Source organism: Chanos chanos, chromosome 16 (assembly GCF_902362185.1).
Source record: "Chanos chanos chromosome 16, fChaCha1.1, whole genome shotgun sequence".
Taxonomy (NCBI): Eukaryota; Metazoa; Chordata; class Actinopteri; order Gonorynchiformes; family Chanidae; genus Chanos; species Chanos chanos.
In genome coordinates, this window is record NC_044510.1 from 13,549,265 (window position 1) to 13,574,113 (window position 24,849).

Genomic DNA, 24,849 nt, shown 5'->3' on the forward strand with positions numbered 1-24,849 from the left:
ACTTACATAGAAAATTACATGGAGACTAGCTTGTCATGCCAAGGAAGGAGTTACCATTGCCAGAAGGGTGGGAAGAAGCCCGAGATTTTGACGGGAAAGTCTACTATATCGACCACATCAATAAAACTACGAGCTGGATTGATCCAAGAGACAGGTACTGTAGTAGGTAGTAGGCTACAACCCAATGAAAACTCCAGTTCAACCTGTCAACCGTCTTTTCACGTAGTAGATTTGACAGTTAAGTCATTATGGTTGGTGTATGTCCAAAACTGTCAAAAAGAAGTGCTGAATTCGAAGTTAAGCTACTGGTTGTGCCGTAGTGCTCATATTATCTTAGAGTTTTATCAGATCAAAATATCGTTCATGCTAGTGGGGAGTGGTTCACGGGGGTTTGGTCCGCTAGAAATATTGTAAGTTTGGGAGGAAAGTGTTTAAATTCATTTTCATAACTCCTTACACTAATATGAAATAAATTTCAAATTTTAGGTGTAACTCTCTTTCCAAGCACATCATTATGTCTCTGTAAGTCTCCAGAATGCTGGATTTGTTTCACCCAGAGGTCTGTGATCAATAGCAAATTGTGTTTTTACAAGTTACTTAAGGCTCTTTGGACTTCGACACAAAATCTGTACAAGAATGCATAAGATTATTAGAGAATTTTCAGGCTCCACTGGCTCAAAGGCATTGCACCCTATTATAAGACTGCACGAATCCAAAGTAGTCTGTCTTCCTCCTCCTTGGTAACAGAGTTCCCTAGGACTTTTCTTTTTTACTTGAATGGAATTCTCTTATCTCTGTTTGGTAACCATAAGATTTGCAACCTGATATTAATCTAGATATAGCTATCTCCCTTTTGTCAAGTGCAACAGGTTTGCCCCGTAGCCAGGAAACCAAGATGGCTGAAATTTGTAAACAAGTACCTAGGACACATTCCTGAAAGCGCAGCGGCGCGCGCTGCCCTGCGGAGCTGAGCACAGCACAGCGAGAGCCGATTCGCTTAAATCCCTTTCACCGCTTGCCAAGGTGCACGAGGGTCAAAGTGCAGCGCGCATACTTTCTGCAAAACGTTAACGATGATGTGGTAATGGCGACCCGAAAAATCCATGGTCTACCCACATATCGAAGGCTGTGCCGCATTGTGTTCGGCAAAACACACAGAGCCAGAATAACTAAAAGATTAATATTAACGGTTTTCTAAAACGATTAAGCATGCGAAATCATCCGTCTCTAATCCTAGTAATATACAAAGCAATTTTATTTGCTAGTGGGACTGTGTAATATATATATATATATTTTTTGCTTTGCTCTAAACAGAAAAATGCCGGTGCAGGACCTGAATAAAACCTAGACGCGCTTGTGTTGTGTAGAGAAACGAACGAAGGCATTTCAAAACCTCTGGCGTTTAGTTTTCGATTCTTGCACTCGCTATTGTAGCACTTGTTAGAAGTGCTGATTATAAAGTGACTAACACATCAAACCCTGACCTAAAACTGTCATTGGATTCCAGTCTCTCAGCATCTCCACCTTTCTGCTCATAGGGGATGCTGGAGTGTCAAAGCTAAGCTACTCCCTAGACACCCAAACAAAGGGCACCATCTGCAACACTTCCAACTGTTTATAACAGCAGGATCCTATAGACTGAGAACACACATCATGTATAACATCTATCACCCCACATCTGAGGTATATGAGGTAGTCCTAAAATCGAACCATGCATTTTGTATTCATTCTCATTCAAAAACACCATGTTCGGCAGTGTCTTCAAATGTAGGTTTGTGTTTTTAGCAGACAGGCAGTTTATGTATTCAGAGATCTGACTATGAATATTAATCGATGATGTTCCCTCAGCCGTAGCTCATGAACCAGGCAGCAGGACTGGTGTGCTGCTGAAACAGAGGAGTGTGGCTTTACCATGCCTGACAGTGGCGCTGATAGAACTACTCTGATTTGACTGAGAGATCCTGCTAATGGGACTACAGAGAGCAGCAGACATCCACTCAAACTCTCATGTTTCACTTTTTTTTGTCCAGTGCAGTCCCTGTCATTTTCCTGGTACAGTGGAGTTCTTGCTTCTCATTGCTGCGAACTCCTTTAGAGGGCAGTTTTAGAGTCATGGACATCTTTACATTGTTTGTGCATTAGATCAAAGGTTTTGCACACTGGATGTTAGTTTGTCTGAGAAGATATCACAGGAGTTTGTCAAGATAGATGTGAGTTGTGTTTTCTTGGCATAAGTGTGCCGACAAACAGGAAGGCCTAGACTCTAGTTCTTGTGGTTGAGAGAGTTCCACGAGCTTTCTTTTTTTTTTAAGTTTGTTTGAATGGAATGGAAAGTATTCTTAATTGTTTTAAAAACAAATGCTTTGAAGAATTCGAATGCTTTCACTATTCGGTTTCAGTATGTGCATATCTTAGTTTTGGTGGTTCTCAATTTGTATTTCTAATCTGTCCTGGTCACAGTTCGCCTCAGCCTTGCTCGAGGAAAGGAATTAGATTTGTGAACACTTCAAAGTATTTAAAGTAATTTAAATTTCATCCTCAGAAATCCTCATGGTTTACCAAAGTTGTGGTAAAAGTTAACACAATGGTACACGTTGCATTTGCTGCGCGCTTTACGTTGCGCGTGCATACCTCGCTCGCCCGCTTTGTTTATTTTCCCTCGTCGTGACGCACTGAAAACATTCGCTCAGGTAAAAGGAATGTTATCTCCCTGATACGAGCCGCAGTCGTCAGGGGTACAGCGCTGGGTTTTATTGTTGGACCTTGAGCGCCATGAAACGCTCGTTGGAGACTCATAAATGACTTGGGGAATTTATGGACTGCGCCTGAATGAAAGTGTCTGACTCATCGTTTAGCTATGCCCCGTGTTTGCACTCCGCCGCGCGCTTTGTCAGTTTGCATTAGTGCATGCGCTGGAGTGGCTCGACTTCACAGAGTAAGTACTTCAGCAGTGCTTCTCAGTGGAGAGGGGCGCTGGCGGTAAAGAAACGCCGCCTTATCTCGACTTAAACAATTCGTGACCTTCATCTGTCAAACAAGTGGCGAGTTAAAAAACAGAAAAAAAAAACCCCAACAAAAGACCCTAAACACAAACATCACGTCACGCACGTTACAGCAAACACCAATTACAGAAGAAACACTAGACAGTTTGTTCCACAAGTAGTTGGAACCTTATCTTGACCCGAACAAGCTGTGACCTTGAGCCCTGAAACAGCGGTAAAAATGAGTGTAAACACATACTGTATAGCCAGGTAAAAAGTGAAGTGGAATGTGATTTGACGCGCGGTCCGTTCTTGCCGTTACCTTGCACCCATTCGGGTGATTGAACTAGACAATTTGGCTTGATTTTTATGACCATAACAAAAGGACGGTTCGCCGTTGTTTTTCCTTTTCCTACCATGACTCTGATTTATTGTCCATTGAGAATAATGAGGATAACCACATTCTTTTATGTCTTTGCTTAAAGCGTCACCATGGGAAGCCATATTTACGTTCCTGAACCGTCATCACTCGCAGATCCTAAACAGGAGCTTCCTCTCGCGCCGAACGAGGGACAGAAGTAAAACATATGATCAAGAGATCCCGGAAGCTCCGGAATTAGAATAGCATTCGTTTGCATTTTCTGTATTTGTAAACTCACCTGCTCGATTTCTATCTATCTATCTATCTATTTATTTATTTATTTATTTATTTTAACACTGGATAACTTATGAGGTGAAAACATTTCCCTGAATGCCAACACCAGAATTCCCCCAAAATCTGGTTCTCAAAAGGCCTTTTCACACTAAAAAACAAACCCAAACACACAATGATAAACTCGCGCGTCGGGCTGAGGTGAATAAACCCCTTTGTGTTGGCTGGCGTCTGCTTTGCAACGTTAGTTTAGTAAACAAATTAACAGTTGAAAAAAATATTTAGAAACATCCAAAAGTCATCCGTTCACTCATTTTAATGTTGGATTTTGTTTGTGTTTGTCAGTGCGATGATGCTTAAACGATTTCCCAAAATTACAAATCATCACAGCATTAACCGTTATTCCGGCGCATACTTGAAACTCATTCGCGTATGTAACAAGTGATTGTGTTTCCAATTAGTTTTGCGAGGGTGTATGGAATAGTTATAAACATGCTGTTTTTTTTCCTTACTTTGAGGTATATTTAAAGCATCACTGGACACAGTATTACTGTGTAACAGAAATAACCTTTATCTAACAACAGATTTGAAATTTGCCTAGAAAATAGGCATGTTCGTCTACCTCCCGTTAAGCCTGCTTCATGTGGTTATTTCAAACAGTACGAGTAATGACTCAAACTGAAATTGTTAACGTATACACTGTTCTAAATATTACTAGGACGGCATATTTGATGCACAAGTTGGCGAAAAGTCGTGGTTTATCACATCTTCAGCACTCATTAATAGAGGTACCACTGACAATCAGGTAATCGGTAATTCCTAATTACCGGAGATTTAAAATAAAGTAACATAGTTTAACGCACAACCGGTTGCCCGCGTGTGGTCTTGGGTCTCGCGGTTCTCGTTGTCGTTCTAAAAAAAACCTGCCCTCCGCGTTGGATTGACTTCAGCTCCCTCAAAGCGGGCAAAAACTTTTATTGAACTCTCGTTAGTAAAATAAAAGGGCACAGATGGCGATAACTACGCTTTCTCTTCTTTTGCTCATCCAAAAGCCTTCTCTCTGCTATGTTGGGTTAAATTTAGAACCGTCCACAGGGGTCCCTGCGCGCCGTTTCATTATTCATAACGTGAAAAAGGAGCCGGTTTCAACATCTCGCTCCCAAAAGTCCTAGCAAGCGGAGGAAGGTTGCAACAGTCGCGTCCTTCGTTAGAAGCAGTGGTGAAAACGTTAAGCTTTGTAGGCCCATTGATGTCATAGAAGAGCCAACTTGGTATCTTAAATTGGATCCAGAAGAATTTTTAAACCGTTTCACTTCAGTGGAAACTCTTGGCTTGCAGTGTTAGAGCATTTCTCTAAAGAGACTGAACTCAAACATAGGCCCCAACACCAAACTAGGAGTCACATGCTTTGAAGGCTACTTATTGGCCGGATGCGAACTTGTTATGTTGTAGTCAGACACGTGGAATGGAATGGACAGAAACTGGCGTGATTTAGTGTGACAAGCTCAGGAGAACCATGTGTTTGGTCGTTGACATGAAACATTAGGTTTATTCATTAGCTGTTGAATCAGCTCTGGCTTCTGACAGGTGCTTCTGATGTCAGTGACTCTGGAGATTCTGGAATCCACAGCAAGGCATTCATTATTCCATGATACCCAGGAAACTGAAGTGGTACACTGAGTTTACAGCCGGTAAAAACGTACATTTCTGTCATGAATGAGTGAATGAGGGTGAGAAAGCCTTCTGTTTTTAATCAACTAATGCCCTCATTTTAGGCACTTAAATATAAAAGTGGGAGTTATACTGAGTATAAGTACTATAATACCATCAGCAATGCAGTCCGTCTGTCCTCTTCGCTTATGATAGGTTTTATTTTTGGGAGAGTGTTTTGCTCCTGAAAAATTAATCAACAAGTGTACACAGTGCTGATGTGTCTCACTTAAAAAAAAAAACACAGTTGAAAATTGATTAGTCCAGGCTATGTGGGCTTATACAAGAGAATCTCTCTGTTACTGTTCCATGAACTTACTTCAGCCAATAGGAGCTGTAAGTGGCTCTCACCCGGCTCCCATTGGCTGAGCGGCTCGTGCTCGTGCCGCGGCTCTCCCGCGATCGAGTGGAGCGCTGAGCTTTGGAGGGCAGCTTTGCGTTGCCGTAGAAACCTCCAGGCGATGGGTCAGCAGGACCTGTGGAATGCCAGCCTTTCGGGTTTCCTGCTATTGTGCTCCCCAAGCACCCGTAGAGGTGAATAGACAGCCTTTTTTTTGTGTTTTTTTTCTCTCTCTGCTTCCTCTGGCCCCCCTCCTCACACACACACACACACACACACACAGACTCTCGCTCACCACCGTGGCAACCACCAGTGACATTTCCTCAGGAGAACAAGCTCCGGCCTGGATGCTGGAGTTTGGTTGTAGGACCACATGCGTAGAGTGATATATATTGTGTGTGTGTGTGTGTGTGACTGTCGATTGTCTGCTCTGACACCTGCAGGCAGACCAAGCCGCTGACGTTTGCAGACTGTATCGGAGATGAGCTGCCCCTGGGTTGGGAGGAGGCGTACGACCCCCAGGTTGGAGCTTATTATGTCGACCACAACACAAGTAAGTGGAGAGCAAACAGAAGCCCGGCGCGACGTGGGCGGCTTCTCCACGCTCTAGACCTCTCCCGTGTTTGTGCCCATGTCTTCTGTGGGCTACTGCATGCCAGTCTGCCTTTCATTTGACCCTGCTTTGCCCTCTTGACCAGTGGTTCTCAGTCCTGCTCCTGGGCGACCCCTGCTCTGCACGTTTTCCATCTTTCCCTGTTCTACCGACCTGGCGGAACTCACCTGTGGCACTTTTGATGGGCCGAGCACACCTGATTTAATCAAGAGCATGTCAGTCACACTAATCAGGTGTGTTTGGAGCAAAGACAGATGCGGAGCAGGGCCCCGCCCACCCCCCCACCCCCCCCAGGAGCAGGATTGAGAAACACTGCTCTAGACAGCCTAACTTTCTGTGTCTGTCTGTCCTCTTGTTTTGTCTTTCTGTCTGTCTGTCTGTCTTCCTGTCTTTCTGCCTGCTTGCACCTGTCTCTGTAACTGCTACGTTCTGGTTCTCTCTCTCTCTTGCATCTTTTCTTTTTTTGTTTGTTTGTTTGTTTGTTTGTTGTTTTTGCGTGCCCGTCTTAGCGAGCCTGTTTGTTTCTTTCTCCTCTCGCCCCCTGGCAGAGAGCACCCAGCTGGAGGACCCGCGGGTGCAGTGGCAGCGGGAGCAGGAGCGGATGCTGCGGGAGTACCTGGACGTGGCCAAGGAGGCGCTGAGCACACAGAGGGAGATCTACCAGGTCAAGGAGCAGAGGCTCCGATTGGCCCAGCAGGAATTCCACCAGCTCAGCGATGCCTGGAGAGACAAATCCACCTCCCAGACCAGCCGTAAGAGCACACACACCCGTGTGTATGTGTGAGAGAGAGAGAGAGTCTGAGTCCTTTGCTTTGCCCTTGTAGAAGCTGAATTCATTTTATTACAGCTGGTGCATAGCTGTGTGTGTGTGTGTGTGTGTGTGAGTGAGTGTGTGAGAGAGAGAGAGAGAGAGAGAGAGAGAGAGAGAGCTAAGTGAATTTTATTATAGCTGGTGCATAGTTATATTGCGCACGTCTGTGTGTGTGTGTCTGTATTTGAATGAATACAGGGATTGTGATCGTTGTGGATTGGTCTTGTGCGGAGTGTGCTAGTGCTTTTGAAACTCTGTAGAGATTAGTTTTGAAATGCGATTGATAAGATAACGCGTGTGTGTTGTTTCCTTATCTCCACACACAGTGAATTCCAGATCCTCATCCAGCAGTAAATATGACCCAGAAATTCTCAAAGCGGAGATAGTCACGGCTAAGAGTCGGGTATGATCGCCTGGCACCGCTTCCCACACTCACAACGCTTTCATCTCGCCACAGACGTTTGTGTCATATCTGAAGAACAGGGCTTGAGTCCTCTGTGCAAATCTGTTTCTTTTCCAACAAATGAACAGCTAAAAGGCCTCTTTCTCTCTCTCTCTCTCTCTCTCTCTCTCTCTCCCTCTCCCTCTCCCTTTCCCTCTCTCTCCCTCTTCCTCTCCCTCTCTCTCCCTCTCTCTCCCTCTCCCTCTCCCTCTCCCTCTCTCCCTCTTCCTCTCACTCAATCTCTTACTGTTTGTTTTTCCCCTCCCGTCTCTCTCTCTCTCTCTGTGTCTCCCTCTCTTTCTTTCTCTCCCTCTCCCTCTCCCTCTCTCTGTCTTGCCCCCCCCTTTCTCCGTCATGCAGGTGAATAAACTGAAGAGGGATTTGGCATATATGAGACAGGAGCTGCAGTATACAGAACAAGGCTTTGAAACCCTGAAAGAGTAAGTGCACCCCCCCCCTCCCCCAAAACAAACCACACTAAACCATACATCTCGTCTCATTAACTTGTTTTCGGTTTTTTTTTTTTATTTAAAGTAGAGCTGGGTTTTCTACGTGTATGTGCTGACATGATTTCTGCTGTCATACACTGACCGTTTTGACTTGCGTTCTTTGAGAGAAGCAAAAAAAGAATTTGTCTCATGACAGGTGGAATCTGTGAGCAGTGCTGTCGGCTTGCGGCTGTCACATGTGATAATTCGTGTGATTTTGAGCCCCGTACACGATGTTTACACGTTACACTCGTCTTAGCCCTAAGACAGCCCCGACAACCTTCACTCGTTTGTTCTGTTTTTTTCTCTTTCTTTCTTTCCTTTTTTTTTTTTTGCTGAAGGCACTCATCTAAAGCCTTTCGAAGAGAAAGTGCATTCCAGCGCCATCCACCACCGCGGCCCCCCCCTTTTTTTTTTTTTCTTCGTCCGTTCCCCCTCGTCGGTCGAGCTTAACTCCCCTCTTCAAAAAGACACGCTTGACATGAGTTCCCTCTGCCTGCCCCCCCCCCCCCCCCCCCCCCCCCGCGCGCCAAACCCTGTGTGTGGAGAGGGGTTTTTAAGAGGCCTTAAAACCTCCTGATGCCCTGCCCTCCCTTCCTCTCCTCTCCTCTCCTCTCCCCTCCTCTCTTCTCCTCTCCCCTCCTCTCCTCTCCTCTCCCAGTCTGTGTGCTGTGTCTGTGGAGGAATGCAGTCGGACTGGTTCTCCCGCTGTTCCGCCGAACTTCCTGATGTTTAGCAGCTTTTTCTGTTGTGACTCATCGCTCTGAGAGCTGGCACTGTCTACACCGCGTACCGATCGGATCCAGCGCGTAATGTCATATTGGGTTTGGCACCGACTCGTTCGGCTGACGCGGTCATCTGTCTGACCCAGGAGCCGAGCGTGTTTGGAAAGCATTGCTGTTATTGCCACCTCAAAGAAAGAGATGATGAAGATTTCGGGCGTTATTTTTCTTGCCTGTCGTCGTTTTATGCGTCTCCTCGCTGCGTTTCGAAACGCTTTGGCTCATACGTCGAGCCATATTTTCCAGGTCGGCAAGAGGAAGTGACACTGCCGAAATATGCCAGACTTGGGCAGTCGGGTCGAACGTTTTTGATCCTAGTCACGCGCTCGCAGAGTGAATCAGCATTCCAGAGATTCACAAAAAGTGAAACAGCTTTACTGTAGGACATCACACATACACTGTCAGCCCCCCCCCCCCCCCCCCAAAAACAAGACAACTATTGTGCTTGGATGACTTAGTTTTTACGCTTTGAAGGTTTGAAGCCTGGATCAGAGACCAGGCCAGTGTGTTTCTCTCTTCCTTTTGTTTGTTTACCACCTCTTTCTTCTCCTCCTTCTCTCTTTTTTTCTCCTCCTTTTCTCTTTCGCCTCCTCAGAATCGACAATAAGGTGTCGAACACGCCCTATGGGTACCGGCTACATGAGGCCCAGGCCATCCTGAAAGAGGTCAAGTCCATTAAAGATGCCATCAGCAATGGGGAGAGGGAGAAACAAGAGCTGATGCAGGTGAGGATTTCCACTGATCCGGGATCAGCCCTTCTATTCAATCAGGCTATAGCTTAACTAATGCTTTCGAAATGTGCACTCACTCACTACATAGCGCACATGTGGTGTGTCGGTCATTTTGTAGAGCTGTTGGAAATCTCAACTGAAATTTTACGGCGCTATATAGCGCGCTACAGAAACGTCGCGAGGCACGGCAGAATGTAGCATACAGAAGCTCTGCCCTACATCGATCGACTTAGACCATCATACATTGCGGCCTGTCTTATGAAAGCAGAGAGTCTTTACAGACCAATCAGGTGCGGATATTCTGGCAAGCGTTTATGCGACAGAGATAATAATGATGAATACCCGGCGCGTAATTATGTTTCAGCGTAACGTCCAAACAGCGCCCGAAATGTATCAACGGCAGTCAACCGTTATCCCCTAGTGAGTGTTCCATATAACAAACCCCTATATAGTCAGTGAGTGAGTGAGTGAGTGAGCGAACAAGTGAGCATTTCAAACACGGGGTAAGATTACATGAATTTATAACTGACCCCAAATCAGCAAGTATTGGCTGTATTCTGTTGATTAAGGATTTGAAAGTGCTGGATGGTTTTTGTATTTGAATGGCTGTAAAGGTCTTGGAAAATATGTCTAAGGCCACCAGAAATTCTTGATTTGATTTGATTTTTTTTGGTTTCAAAAAAAAAAAAAAAAAAAAAAGAAAAAGAAGAGCCTCCACACACCTTGACTCTTGACTTTATCCCGAGTCCCTGCTGTTGACCGGGCATCGGTTAAAACCCTTTTTTAGGAGACGAAGGTTTCGAGTGGCAGTGAGGAGCGCTGAAGTTTGGTGTGGAGGTCCCAGTGTGGTGAAACTCTGGTTTGTAATTGTAATGACACATCAGACACTCCTAAGTATAATTCTGTTTGCCAGAGTAATGCAGAGATAAGGAACGGATGCCATTGAAGGGTGTGTTTGTGTGTGTGTGTGTGTGTGTGTGAACTTTCTATCAGTCCACATAGCACACACACACACACACACACCCTTCATATGAAAAGAAAACAAGTGAAGGAAAAAGTACAGTCATGTGGAGGAAGGGGGGTGTGTGTGTGTGTGTGTGTGTGTGTGTGTGTGTGTGTGTGTGTGTGTGTGTAAGTGTGGGAAACATGAGTGTTGGCATTGTAGGATTAAGACGAGGATTAAGCTTAATCCTGGACCAAACCACACTGGGAATGGAAGTTCTCCCAGTTAGTTCAGGACTTGTAGTCTAGTCTTAATCTTTTATAGGTGAAACCGGGGCCTTGAAATTAATGCAAAATGTTTTTCTTTTTCTTTTTTCTTCCACGTGACACATTTTTAAGTAATGTGACATTTGAAGCATCTCACTTGTTCATTGCTAAGGACAAAAGACACATGCTTGCTCCCACACACACACACACACACACACACATGTGCGCTCCCAGACACACACACACACACACACACACACACACACACACACACACACACACACACACTCAGTTGGAACACTTGATGTTTTGGCATTCAGTGGTGTCTTATAAATTTTGTATGAGTAATGCAAAGAGCTGCTTTTTACTTTGTGTTTTCTCTCTCTCTCTCTCTCTCTCTCTCTGTTTTTCTCTGTACCAAACATGACCCAGTTTTTCTGCCCTCTGCCTTATCCTCGCTCTCTCTAGCTCCTCTCTTATTTGTGCTTTTTTGTTTTGGTTTAATTGTTATTTGAGAGAGCGTGAGGGGAGGTGGGCCAGGAGGAGTAATTAATAATTAAAGCCAACACCTCCCTCACACTGAGCCTCCTGGACTCCCGTCGCCACGGCAACGCTCCGTCACCTGTCGCCGTTCTCGGAGCCCTCAAAGCTCCACAGCAAATCATTTCTCATCATTTCTCTGCTTTATTAAAGACCATCACGGGTCGCAGAAAGCACAGAGACCGCGTCGGCTGGGCTCCGGAGAGGGAGCTAGCTGTTAATTTATTTATTTGTTTATTTTGGCACTTAATCATAAGCTTAATCTCAAAGGTTATCGTCTGAGTGCGAGGGTATGAAAAGGTGTAAGTCAGAAAAATGTACTCAAGAGACCAAGTGTGTGACTTCGATTCAGCAGGCGTGTGTGCGTGCGTGCGTGTGCGTGCGTGTGTGCGTGCGTGTGTGCGTGCGTGTGTGCGTGCGTGTGTGCGTGCGTGTGTGCGTGCGTGTGTGTGCGCGTGCGTACGCGTGCGTGCGTGTGCGTGTGTGCGTGCATTTGTGCATGTTTGTGTGTGTGTGCATGTGCGTGCGTGCATGTTTGTGTGTGTGGAGCATCATGAGTGTTGTCTAATTTCTCTGACAAAGAGATACTTATAGGTCCCACTGGTTTCTCTCTCGTCACCTCATACTGGGATGCTGAATTCTAACCTGTGACACAGGTGCACACGCTCTTTAGCCAATCAGATATTGCGGAGTTTTGGTCACTGTGAAACCCAGCAGGACCCCAGACCTCCAGGACCCGGGTTTGGGGAAAACCTCCGTCATGCCGGTTTGTTTCGTGATGTTGGGTTTCTAGAGGTGCCGTCAGCAGTTTGTGTTCGAGATCCACAGAAAAGCACGTGTCAGAATGCCTTCAGTGGAATATTGGATTACTAAAAGGCCCTGTGTGTGCGCGCGTGTGTGTGTGTGCGTGTGTGTGGTTGTTTTCTCAGAAACTGGCCGTGCTGAAGGATGGTTTTCATCTGGACTCAGGCTCCCAGTCGGAGCTGTGGACCAGTAATCCGTCCCTGGCCAACTCCAACCTGTCTCTCCCTCCTCTCTACACTGACGCTGAGGCGCAGACAGACATGCCCGTGGAGGTGAGACAGCTCGGGGAAAACCATTCATGCCCTCTGTTTGAACAGAGAGTTTTATATGATTGTTCGATGTGTCTAGAAACTCTGTGTAAATGTGACTATGCACACACACTGCTCGACTAATGGTTGTGTACGCTGTTTTACTCTTTATTGACTCTGTCTCTGAATTGGTCTTTATGTCTTGTACACACACTTATATTCAAATATCCACAGTTCACTGGCATTTCAGTGGCGGCTCACTGGTGTGGTGTCGGGATTATGACATTCAAAAGCACCGCTGTAATTTATTTATTGTTCCAATTGCTGTTAATATTTATGTTATTTATCGATACGTCTACAAGATTAACTTTGAAGAGTTTGGTGTTGAGAGGGCAAAAGTCGGAGTTTATCAGCTGTTCTGATGAGTAGCGTTAAGGTCATCTCGTTTTTGTTTTCTCCTTGTTCGGATGCTTTCTCCTGACATTTTCAAATCAGTTTGTGACGAGCTCCAACACCCTGGCCGAGAAAGTGCGGCTGAGTCTGAAATATGAAGAGGCAAAGAGAAGGTACATCTGTTCATTCATCCATTCATTCATTCATCCATTCATTCATTCATCCATTCATTCATTCATCCATTCAGTCATTCAGTCATTCAGTCATTCATTCATTCATCCATCCAGTCATTCATTCATTCATCCATTCATTTATTCATTCATTCATTCTTCTGTTCATCCATTCATTCAGTCACTTTTCTTGTTTCAATCACAGTTAAAAGGGACTTTATATTGTTTCTCTATTGGAAACTGTGTCTGATCCAGTCTCTCACAGATTTATGGTTCAGAATTTTATTCTGAGGAATTCAGTCTTTTTTTTTTTTTTTGAGAAAGTGCTAGTGTTGATTCACAGTACCCACCTCATGGCAGTGACAATGCAAGTTTATGTATTTGTTTTGCTTATTAGTTCTGGAGTGTTTTTCGAACCTTTTCCAACTCTTAACTGCACTGCCTCCTTTTCCTCCCCTTCCTTGTCCCTCCACCAGAATCGCCAACATCGAGGTCCAGATTGCCAAGCTGGACAGTGAGGCGTGGCCCGGCCTGCTGGACCCGGAGCGGGACCGTCTGATCCTCATTAACGAAAAGGAGGAGCTGCTGAAGGAACTGCAGTACGTCAAACCCTGCAAACGGGCGCCCAACGACGCCGAGAAGATCGAACTGGAGAAGCAGCGTCTGGAGAAGGACCTGCAGGCGGCGCGGGACAGCCAGAGTAAAGCCCTGACCGAGAGGTGAGGGGGGGGGGCAAATTAAGGAGGGAAAACCCCAAAAATGACAGATGGTTCGGAGTAATTGGCTGTTAGAGCAAAAGTCCTAACGGAGAAAAAGAACGCGACGCAACATTTCTGAAGACTGGAAATTAATTGTTGTTATTACTGAGGATCACTGTCAGGTCAGGCGGTTGGATGAAGTGATCAGAATAAATGATTGAGATCCAAATACTGCTCGTAATTCATCATCGTCGTTTTCATCTTCCTCATCATCATCTTCACTTTCGTCCTGTTGCTGAAGAGGTTCTCCAGCAGACGCTTGACAAATAAGCCCGTCTCGTTAGGCGTTGCTAAACGTAGACGACCCGTCGCGTCTTTTCGCTGGGCCCGTGCGATGTGTCTCAGTGCGGCAGGGTTAGACAGCGGAGAGGCTCAGGTTTGAGTGACTGAAGGGGCCGCGGACGGAACGCTCTGAACTCAGCGTTATGCAACGCGGCGCTAACCCCAGGTGGGCCGCCGTGACGCGCGGGCAGAAAGGTGCACAAACACGGAAAGCGCCCGTGTCTCCCATGGCTCTCCCGCCGCCTAAATTAAGACTCGCGCGAACCGACTCTCAAAACACTCTCTCGCTGCGTCAGGAGTTTCTAGGCATTTCCGGGAGAGTCACTTTCGAAGGAAACGTTACCGTCGATGAGTAACGTGTTTTAAAGGAACTGGTCGTGCGGTTTAGACGACCGCTGTAAGCGGCGTGAATGGGAGGACATAGTGAGGAGGCTACGGTGTGAGCCGCTGCAGCGGCGGGCGTCGCGGGGAGTGAATAGCGTCATGTTTGTCCGCCCCATGATAACGAGCGGAAACAGGGCGTGTGTGTGTCGCGAGCTGCCGTCCCACACGGGAGTGCGCACACCTGTGGCTCCGGCTCGGGTTGCCATGGTGACGGCGCGCCAGTTAGGCTTCTTCTTTCTTCTGTTTCTACCAGTCTCTCTCTCTCTATCTCTCTCTCTCTCTCTCTCTCTCTCTCTCTCTCACTTCCCACTTCTCTTCCCCTCTTTCTGTCTCTCTCTTGCTTTCTGACTCTTTCTGTCTCTCTCCTGCTTTCTGTCTTTCTCTCCCTGTGTTGGTTTCCCTGGTTCTCTCTCCATCCCTCTCTCTCCCTCACTTCCCACTTCTCTCCCCCTCTCTGTCTCTCTGTCTTGCTTTCTGACTCTTTCTGACTCTCTCTTTCTCTTTCTGTGTTGGTTTCCCTGGTTCTCTCTCTCTGAGATGTAATGCATGGGGATGTGGGTCTGGCGGCCTGCCCTCATTCCTGGAACCTGAGCAGCACAGACAGGGGATGGGGGGGGGGGTGTGGGATGTGGGTAGGAAACAAAAGGTGCCTTCTCATGTCCTGCAGTTTCCCGACATTCCTAAACATTGTTAAAATTGGTCAAATGCGACGGTACATTTCGTGGAAACAGCGGTGTTGGAAAATTCCCGGGCTTGATTTGATAAAAAGCTTCAGTGGTTTAAAATTTGACACATAAGTAATGACATAATTTTTAATGAAAATGAACTCTCAGAGGAGTTTAAGGCAAAGGGTGGTTGGTTTTGTTTTGTTTGTTCTTGTCGAGGTTGTTCCGGGAAAGATGCAAACTCTTTTTCCTGGATCTGATCAGTTTTGTGGTTACTGAGCAGCTGGTTTCGTTTGAGGAATGAAAAATTTTCTGTTTTCTGGTTTTGAATTTCGGGGTTTCGCTGCGAGAGGTGCAAAAACGCCAAAGGGTTTTATTCCTCGGCATTTTTTTTTAAAGCAGATCCGTCACGAGAGAGATGAACATTTTCTTCTGGTTTCTCTCAGGGTCAGGTTTCTGCTACGAACAGAAAAAAAAGCCTTTCTAGAGCCGCTCAGCCAGAGCCGCTCAGCCAGGTTCTTTTAATATTTTCTCTTTTTTTTTTGTGGCTGTGGTTTAAAATGAAAAAACAAACAAGCAACCAAACATGTTTAACCTTAAAAATGACTCATATCAGTAACATGGAAATTTCAGAGTACATTAGCATTCTCCTTTAGTTTGGGCTGACGAGTCTTTAAATGCACTCGCGTATGATTTTCTGTTAATGGAAGTGATCAAAGGCCTTCATGTCAGCCGCAGTCCTGATGTGTACTTAAAAGAAACAAACCGAATTTGTTTCATTGCACTTGAACTTTTGAGTCGAATTGATGTCGAACTGTTGAGAGACTAAGAGAAAGTGTGTGTGTGTGTGTGAGTGTGTGTGAGTGTGTGTGTGTGTGTGTGTTGCATTTTGGTCAGGTTTGGGGCGAATTGATGTTAAACTGCTGAGAGTATAAGAGAAGGTTTGTGTGTGTGTGTGTGTGTGTGTTGCATTTTGGTCAGGTTTGGGGCGAATTGATGTTAAACTGTTGAGAGTATAAGAGAAGGTTTGTGTGTGTGTGAGTGTGTGTGTGTGTTGCATTTTGGTCAGGTTTGGGGCGAATTGATGTTAAACTGTTGAGAGTATGAAAGAAGGTGTGTGTGTGTGTGTGTGTGTGTGTGTGTGTGTTGCATTTTGGTCAGGTTTGGGGCGAATTGATGTCAAACTGTTGAGAGTATAAGAGAAGGTTTATGTTTATGTGTATGTTATGGGTTATGTTTCTGTTTGGGTTTATGTACATTTTGGTCAGGTTTGGCTTTTCAGATGAAGATCCAAACTATTGACGTGTTTGTTTTGTCTGTGTTTTTTTGTTTTTTTTTTCTCCCAGACTGAGGTTGCACTGCAAGAGAAACAAACTGGTGAAGGAACTGGAAGAGATGGTGCGACTGGCATCCTCTCTGCACACACAACTAAAGAGGTACCCGTCACCTAAATCCCAAACCCTGCTCTCTCTCCCGCTCTCCTCCGCTGGAGAGAGAGAGAGAGATTACAGTGGGAAAGCCTCCATTGGCCCATTTCAGTTGATTGCAGATTTTACAGAATGATGTCCTGTTCACTAAACAGTCCGCATCGAATAGTTGGAGCCATGCTAGTTTGACATTAACGAGCTGAACCAAACTGAAATTAGCTTCTCTCTGTTTTTCATTCGTCATTTCATTTCTGGTCAGCAACTGGAAGCCTGAAATCCACCAGACTTGCATAAAACTTTGATAATTACAGTGAAATATTAAACATTTTGCTGCAACCAAAAATTAGCACCAGTAACCATTTCCCATCACAGACGCACTGCCGGACCAAGAAATAACATTTAATTATTTAAAAAAAAAAAAGGGCACGCATGCACACACACACACACACACACATAATTTTTTCCTCCCAATCAGAGATTTTTTGGTTGATTATTGCATCAAACGGTAGTGATGGCTCTGTGGGGAGGCTGTGATGAGACAGGGCTCAGAGCCAGCTATAACAATTTTATAAGTCAGTTTTATATTTTATGATGTAACAGCATGTAATGAGGCGATTTTTTTTTTCTTTCTTTTTTTTTTTTTTCTTCCTTTTTGTTTTTTAATCGAATCCCCTTGAGGTGGTAACTTCTTTTTGAACTTCTCCAGCTGTTCTGTCTTAAACTTAAACAATACACACGTAGGTCTCTTTTTCTTTTTTTTTTTGATTCTTTTAAATCATTGGTAATTCATCGTCTTTTTCCGGGCGGCGAACATCAAAGGCGAGGCAGCGACGAGAGAGGGAGAGAGACGGTCCCTAGCGCCTTTCGCTAATGAACTGGAATGCTTAAATTAGCATGTTTGCTTTAGCACAGAATGCATTTGAAGTAGCACAGAGGGCTGAAATGGGGTAGAGAGAGAGAGAGAGAGAGAGCAGTGAAGGAAGGAGGAGGGGAGTGAGAGGTGAGAGGATAAAAAAAAAAAAAATCGTGTCGTTACAGACAGAAATAGCAGAAGAAGATTTGAAGTGTACGCCTGTAGTCGGTCTTCTTTAATCTGTCTGTCTCTGTCTCTCTCTCTCACTCTTTCACTCTCTCCTTCCCTCCGTCCTTTCATCTGAAGTCTGTCCGCCAGCACTCTCTCCTGCTCTTCGGGCAGTAGCCGAGGCTCTTTGACCTCCAGCCGCGGATCGCTGGCGACCTCCAGCCTGGGCTCCACCTCCTCTCTCAGCTACACCGACATCTACCTGGAGCAGCCGGAACTGGGCGACCCGGACTTCCAGAACAAACTGGATTCCCTCCTGCAAGAGGGCTCTTCGGCCGGATACAGGCCCTCCAGCTCCATCACCACCATCCACGAGAACGAGGTCTCCTCCGGGCCCCTGGGGGCGGGGCCGGGGGTCGGCCAGCGGACCCAGGCCCTTCGCCTGTCGGAGACGCCGCGCTCCATGAGCTCGCTGTCTCCGCGCTCCTCGCTGTCTTCGCTCTCGCCCCCTTGCTCGCCCCTCGTCACCGACACCTCCTTCCTCTCCGGGGAGGTGTTCCAGGCGCCGCTCGCCCAGCTGGACCTTGAGCTTCAGAACCGGCTGGCGGAGCTGCGGCTAGACGGAGACAGGCAGCAGGTTCAGATTCTGTACCGCGAGGCTAAGCCTGACCACAGCATGGCCGCGGGGGAGAACGCTAAAGGTACGCAGCCTCCGTCGTGCCTTTTTTTTTTTTTTTCTTTTTCGTTTTGGTTTTTTTTCCTCGTTTTTTTTATGGGTTTGATGGAACCGCTGAAGTAGCAGCGGTTCCATCAGTAATGCTGTTTGATTGTTCGGACAGATTTAAGTTCAGAGGCGGATGGAACTGGATTACAAAACAAGTGAACAGGCTCTGTCATATGATGTTTTAAAAACTCCTCCACTCCGTGAGTTAAATCGTCTTCATATCATCAACTCAGATTCCTAGTGTGGAGACAAATGGAGATGGAGGAATGTGAAAATGTTAGTGTTTTGGTCCGTGCAAATGGAATGTGATCAGTTAGATGATGACAGCATGTTTTTTTTGCGTCGGCTTGACTGACCTACGGGATCTTAGGTCAGTGAGTCTCAATCCGTCCACTTATTGTCGTAACTGTGTGGATCATTCTTGCAGACACACCCCACTCTGACCCGGTGAGATTAGAGTATGTTTCGCTGTGAATGAAGACTAAGGGGTGGGGGGGGGGGGGGGGGGTACTGACTCCTCTTATTTAAAAGCCCTGAGCTGGGGGTGGGGGGGGGAATTGGATGAACAAATTTCACCCTGAAACCAGAGAAGCATTCTGGAGGGGCGAGAGAGGGGGAGAAAGAGAGAGAGAGAGCAGGAGAGAGGAATTGAGTTACCCTCCTCTGCTGCCTTGCCCCACTATCTGAATGCACACGGCAGCGTGGCAACCCAACACCCGTCCTCAGGAGAACCATAGGTAAAAAGTTGACACAGTGTCGTCTTTCCTTTCCTCTCCCCTCCCCCCAACCCCCCCCCTGCCCTGCCCCCGCCCCCGCCCCCGCAGACTCCGTCAACCAAACCAAGGTCCCGGGCCAGGGGATGAAGAAAGCGGGCGTGACCTCGGCGGTCTCCGACGAATCGGTGGCCGGAGACAGCGGCGTGTACGAGCCTTCGGAGAAAAGGTAGGTCACGGGGTCACCCGGGGTGGGACGCAGGGGCGGAGGGGCGGAAGGGGGTGGAAGTGTGTACCAACAGGGCGTGTGCCGTAGTCACGATCAATCTTATTGGCCTGACAGCTGCCTCAGCTAATCATTTATTCATTAGCACGTCGCAGCAGAGACCTTTATGACTGATGTGTCCCTGATCATGGACGGCAGAGAACTGTATAGGGGAAGAGAGAAGGTCATAAGTCTCCTGTAGGTTGTTTAGACTGTAAGAGTCTAGACCAGGGGTGGGCAAATCCGGTCCCGGAGGGCCAGTGACCTGTCGGGGTTTTTGTTTTCACCTCTTAGTTACCTGTTGATTTTCACCTTGCAAACAGGTGTGCACTCTCTTCAGCCAATCCCAGATTGTATTTAGTTAGCTGACAAGAAAACCAGCAGGACCGTGGCCCTCCAGGACCCGGATTTGCCCAGCCCTGGTCCAGACACTTCTCTGTGTTTTTGCCACTAGACGCTGTTGTCATGTTAACAATACAGCCATTTTAATGTGACATCTCTAACACATTTGGCTGACACATTGTGTAAAATTCTGTCACGTTAAGGTCTGTCACGCACGCGTTTACGACATAAAATGACCGTGCTCTGTCATCTTACCGTCTCATCTTAATCACCTTCGTGTGAGAATTTCATATCAACTCTAAAATGAAAGTATTTGTTTATAGTTATTTATGTAAAAGCCCTTGTTTAGAAAATGTGTTGTTAGAGTATTTTACAGGTATATTACAGGTATAAAGTAACTTTACAGTGTTAGTAAGCTTTCACTCTACAGTTCTGTTGTCTGAGACTATAGTGGGGGGTGGGGGTGGTATGATGTGTGACTAAGACCTTTGTTTTTCTTGTTATGTTTATCTATGCAAATGTTGCTTTCCTCGTGGCCGATGACGTGCGTCACGTTGTTTTAAAAAAAAAAAAAAAAAAAAAAAAAAAGAATAATCTTTTCAGTACTTTCATTTCGGAGGGACTTAAACACAACCAGGATGTTTCTTTCCTTCCTGTGCAAGAACAAACAAACCGCTTGCCCCCCGCGGGCACAGTGATACAGGCTTGTTTTTTAAGACGGCGGAGAGCACACACCTGCGTCGCGCGTGTGTGCGTGCATGTGTGCGTGCGTGTGCGCGTGCGTGTGCGCGTGCGTGTGCGTGTGTTGTTATCTGAGGTTTGCTTTGCCTCTCGACAGGCACGGAGGCCCGGTAGACCTGCTCCTGGGCTACGAGGAGTCGGGCTCGGCCGGCTGCGCTCAGGTCCGGCTGGGCCTGAAGTACGACTCGAAAGAGAAGAGGTTTTCGGTCTACGTCATGCAGCTGGCCAACTGCGGCACGCTGGCTTTACCGCCCGACCAGAACGTGTAAGCACCCTCCCCTCCTCCATCACTCCACCTCCACCCCCCCCCACCCCAAAACAGTCACCCTGATACAAAATGATGAAACCTCAGTCATTCATAAAGTTAAACAGTTGCTTCATTTCATTCCGAACAGTGTCCTTTGAAGAATACATAGGCTGGTGTTAGAGAACTTGTGCTCCCTGTGAAGGAGAATGTAGTAATTTGGTTGTTTGTTTTAAACTCAGATACGTGTGTTTGGTGGCGTTGTGTTCAGTGTGAAGTAGAATGTAGTAGTTTGGTTTTTGTTTTAACCTCAGATACATGTGTTTGGTGGCATTGTGTTCAGTGTTAAGGAGAATGTAGTAATTTGTTTTTTTTGTTTTTAAACTCAGATACGTGCGTGTGGTGGTGTTGCCATGCTCAGAGACCACACACTGTCTGTTCCGCACCCGCGGCTTCCCGTCACATGACTCCGTAGAGCCCAATGAAGTGTTTGGAGTGCAGCTATCCCATACCGCCCTGCGGCAGAAGACCCTCCGGCTCGACGTCTGTACCGCCGGCAAGTCCGGCAGAGAAGAGTGTTTGGTAAGGCTCCCGTCTCTCTGAGAACACGCCGGAATAATCCCCCCCCCCCCCCCCCCCCCCCACTGCCCGTCTGGCGGTTCCTGATCAAATAAAGTATTCGAGTACGTGTGGGCCCCCCCCATCCCGATTCTCCTGGCTGTGTCCTGTCCCTGTGGCCTTGCTCTCTTAATTACGAGGATAAATACCAACATTGGTGCAGACTGGGTGAGATGTTCACGTGCCCCTTTTTCGACATTGGCTTTAAGACGCTCAGTCCAGTTAGAGAGACATAAGTAGGAAAGGACACAAAGCGAAGGAGCCGTGAGCATGGGTATTGGAACGGGGTCTTGTCTTTTAGAGAGCCCAGGCGTCTGATTGGATGGTTTTGCTTTTGCGTTTGTCTCCTGCGCAGGCTGGAGCCCAGATAAGTTTGGCGGACGTGGACTACTCGGGCGAAAGACGCACCAAGTGGTACAACCTTCTCAATTACATGTACATGCCTGAGATGGACAGCAAGCACAGGGAGTCTGAGAGCTCGACGCCAGCCGAACAGGTACAGCACACACACACACACACACACCTCTCCGTCACCCGTGACAACGCTGCCTTTTACTCACTGCTCACACCGCTTTGTTGATTTAGAGCCTCAAATTTGAATATCTGTTAGCTTTTTGTGAGTCTAGTTTAATGACCCTAACGTTTGATATACAAACATTCAGTAGCGCGGTCACTTTTTTTTCTCCTGGCAGTTTGAAATACTTTTTTTCTCCTGACAGTTTGAAATACTTTTTAATCTGAAGGGGATTACGTTTGGTTCTGAAATAAAGATCAGTCTGGATGGGGATTAGTCCAGGACCTAACTCGGTCCCCGTGTAGAAAACAAGACGGTCGTGTTTATTGCTGATGTGCTGCGGCTGATGGTTACATGCAGTCCCATTAGCGGGCTGTTTGTCTGCCGAACCCAGAGGCCACTGTGACATCCCCTTCTTATTGTGATTGGCAGGTCCCTGTGCCCAGTGCAGCCGAGAACGCCGCCCCTGATGACGACTGGTGAGTCTGTTAGAACTGCAGGGTACACTCTGTGATGACACAGCGTCTGAACAAAGACCCTTTTGACCAGGCAGACCAATGAGAGTCTGTCCTCACACACACACACACACACACACCTGCAGACCCACCTGGCCGCTTCACACACACACACACACACACACACACATAATGTCTGAGGGGTTGAGTTTCAGATGCTGCCATACATCCTCTCGCTTTCCTTGTCCTGCTCTCTTGTGTAATCCTTGCTTTTATATTTCTCATGGGAACTGCAGTCTCAGGCCTCATGGTGGTGCCTGGGAAAAGCTGCTGACAGGCTCTCTCTCTCTCTCTCTCTCTCTCTCTCTCAGCTCCTAAACAGGTTCGTGTGTGTTCATTATTCTCCTAACCCGCTCCCAGATCAGCCTCTGAAACCTTTTGTCCAACATGAACCATTGTGCGCGAGCTCGAAATCTGATTCCAGATCAGCAGTGTCCTTTTCCAGCCTAACAAGGCCATTCTGGCTTTTCCACATTCCTTTGATATTTCAAGAGATTATTGATCTTTTGGAGGCTCAAGCATTTGGTCAGACCAGTTTGCCGAAGCGCGCTGTCTCTTTGTCCCTCCCCATCGGCGTTTTAGTACGCCTTTGTTAATATGTTAGGACCCAACAATAACAGCCTGTTTAAAATATGTTTAGAATTGATGTACCTTGTCTCTCAGAGCGCCTACAAGTGCTTGGAACAATTCCGAGCCACCGCTGGCGAAATTCCGAGAGGAATTCTTTCTTTCTTTTTCTTTTTCTTTCTTTCTTTCTTTCTTTTTTTTTTTTTTTTTTTAAGCTGATTTGGAATGTGACACGATCACATTCTATAGCCTGAGTAATAAGCACCTCCCCCGGGCCTGCACGTGACTGAAACAGCCAAGGAATGTCACACCACTCTTGCGTTTTTTGGGGTTTTTTTTTTTTTTTCGTGTGCTTTATTTGATTGGATGAAAGAGAGATAAAAGAATAACATCGGTCAACTGCTGTGTCACTATTTTAGAGTCACTATGATCCTTTTGAATAGGTGGACTGCTGACGTGGTTTCCATGGCGAGCCGTGTAATTGTCATACATAACTTGGCCCACCTGGGTCAGACATGCATTGGATATATTTGAATATCTGGGCTGTGGTCCAGTAGCTTTTCTGTGTTCTCTTTGCTCGCGACCTTCCAGTCTGTGTGACAAAACTTTAATTTGGATGTAAACTCTGGAGGGCACTTGTCTGATGTTTGTCCATCCTTTTAGAAATGTAGTAACGTTAGTGTGAAAGGACCAAAAGTGAAAGGACCATGTAAATGAGTGTTGGAACAGGGCCCAGTCATTCAAATACTTCACGTTTACTCAGCACGGATCTACGGGCCATTATATTACAAACATTACGGCTCATTGATGCGCATAGGTTTGTCACAACCGACCGAATCGATGAGCCAGTTTTTTCATCGAAAGTTTAATACCGACTACGGACTTTAACGACACGCTGGAAGGAAAAGAAATGAAGTCCAAGACTGTTGTGAATTTCCATGTTGGAATACATTGATATGGAATCCCCCTCTGGGAAAACATTGATAGGGAAAATGCATTTCAATATTTAAACAGTCACTTTTATTTGCATGGTATATTTGAATGTTTGAAGTAGTAATATGACCTTAAGGACCATCATAGCTTTATGACAGAGTGTATTTTAAAGTCTTGAAACAGAGTGTGTTGATTTTAGAGTTATTATTGGTGTTCTGAACATGTGAAATGCCGGTGTTTGATAGGTGAGTTGTTTCTTGTGTACGGACAGGCATACCAGTACTTTGGAGGGAGATGTGTTCATCGATGAGGAAGGCAGTGACGCCGAAGGGGAGGAGTTTTACCCGGACGGTTACCAATGGGAGACCGAGGAGGACGTGACCAAACCTCCCGCCCCCATTCTGCCCCTCACAGAGAAGGTCAGCTTTTAAAAACTTAAATACTTCAATCTAAAAACTTGAATTAATAAAGATGAGTCGGGGTCTCTGGGGTTTTGGGTTGGGGGGTGGAGATGGCGGAGTGAGAATCTGCTGTTTGTGTGCCGTCCTGTCAGGTGAATAAAGAGACCAGTACGGATGGGTTCCCTCAGGCTCCCTCGGTGGTCCGGCCCAAAGAGAGACGACCCGACGTCCATCAGCAGAACCCCTTCGTCAGGGGAAACACCATCATCCGCTCCAAGACCTTCTCTCCCGGACCCCAGAGCCAGTACATCTGCAGGGTGAGCACACGCACATGCACACACACATACATATACGCACCCCATGCCACACACACACATATATATACACACACCCCCTGCCACACACACACATACACACACACAGCCAGTACATCTGCATGGTGAGGACACACACTCATACACACATACATACACACACACACACACACTCGCACGCCCTTTCTCACCTGGACCTCGCAGCCACTACAACTACACGGTGAGGACACACAAACACACACACACAGGGTGAACACACACATGTATACACACACACACACACAAACACACACACACAGGGTGAACACACACATGTATACACACACACACACACACACACGCAGGGTGAACACACACATGTATACACACACACACACACATGCAGGGTGAACACACATATGTATACACATACACACACACACACACACACATGCAGGGTGAACACACACATGTATACACATACACACACGCACACACACACGCAAGGTGAGCACACACATGTATACA

General features: G+C 46.5%; 1 protein-coding gene across 1 annotated transcript in view; it reads left to right on the plus strand.

Moving 5' to 3' along the window:
• wwc1 (WW and C2 domain containing 1) overlaps positions 1-24,849 on the plus strand; it is a 28,883-nt gene continuing 4,034 nt past the window's right edge. The window contains exons 1-18 of the mRNA XM_030793488.1: positions 1-154; positions 6,127-6,236; positions 6,845-7,048; positions 7,434-7,510; positions 7,910-7,989; positions 9,415-9,544; positions 12,229-12,375; positions 12,847-12,917; positions 13,391-13,633; positions 16,350-16,439; positions 17,590-18,152; positions 19,000-19,117; positions 20,334-20,501; positions 20,870-21,062; positions 21,454-21,594; positions 22,045-22,091; positions 23,899-24,046; positions 24,181-24,345. Coding sequence (XP_030649348.1) covers positions 36-154; positions 6,127-6,236; positions 6,845-7,048; positions 7,434-7,510; positions 7,910-7,989; positions 9,415-9,544; positions 12,229-12,375; positions 12,847-12,917; positions 13,391-13,633; positions 16,350-16,439; positions 17,590-18,152; positions 19,000-19,117; positions 20,334-20,501; positions 20,870-21,062; positions 21,454-21,594; positions 22,045-22,091; positions 23,899-24,046; positions 24,181-24,345 — 2,814 coding nt within the window. The 5' untranslated portion in view covers positions 1-35. The remainder of the gene's footprint in view (positions 155-6,126; positions 6,237-6,844; positions 7,049-7,433; positions 7,511-7,909; positions 7,990-9,414; positions 9,545-12,228; positions 12,376-12,846; positions 12,918-13,390; positions 13,634-16,349; positions 16,440-17,589; positions 18,153-18,999; positions 19,118-20,333; positions 20,502-20,869; positions 21,063-21,453; positions 21,595-22,044; positions 22,092-23,898; positions 24,047-24,180; positions 24,346-24,849) is intronic.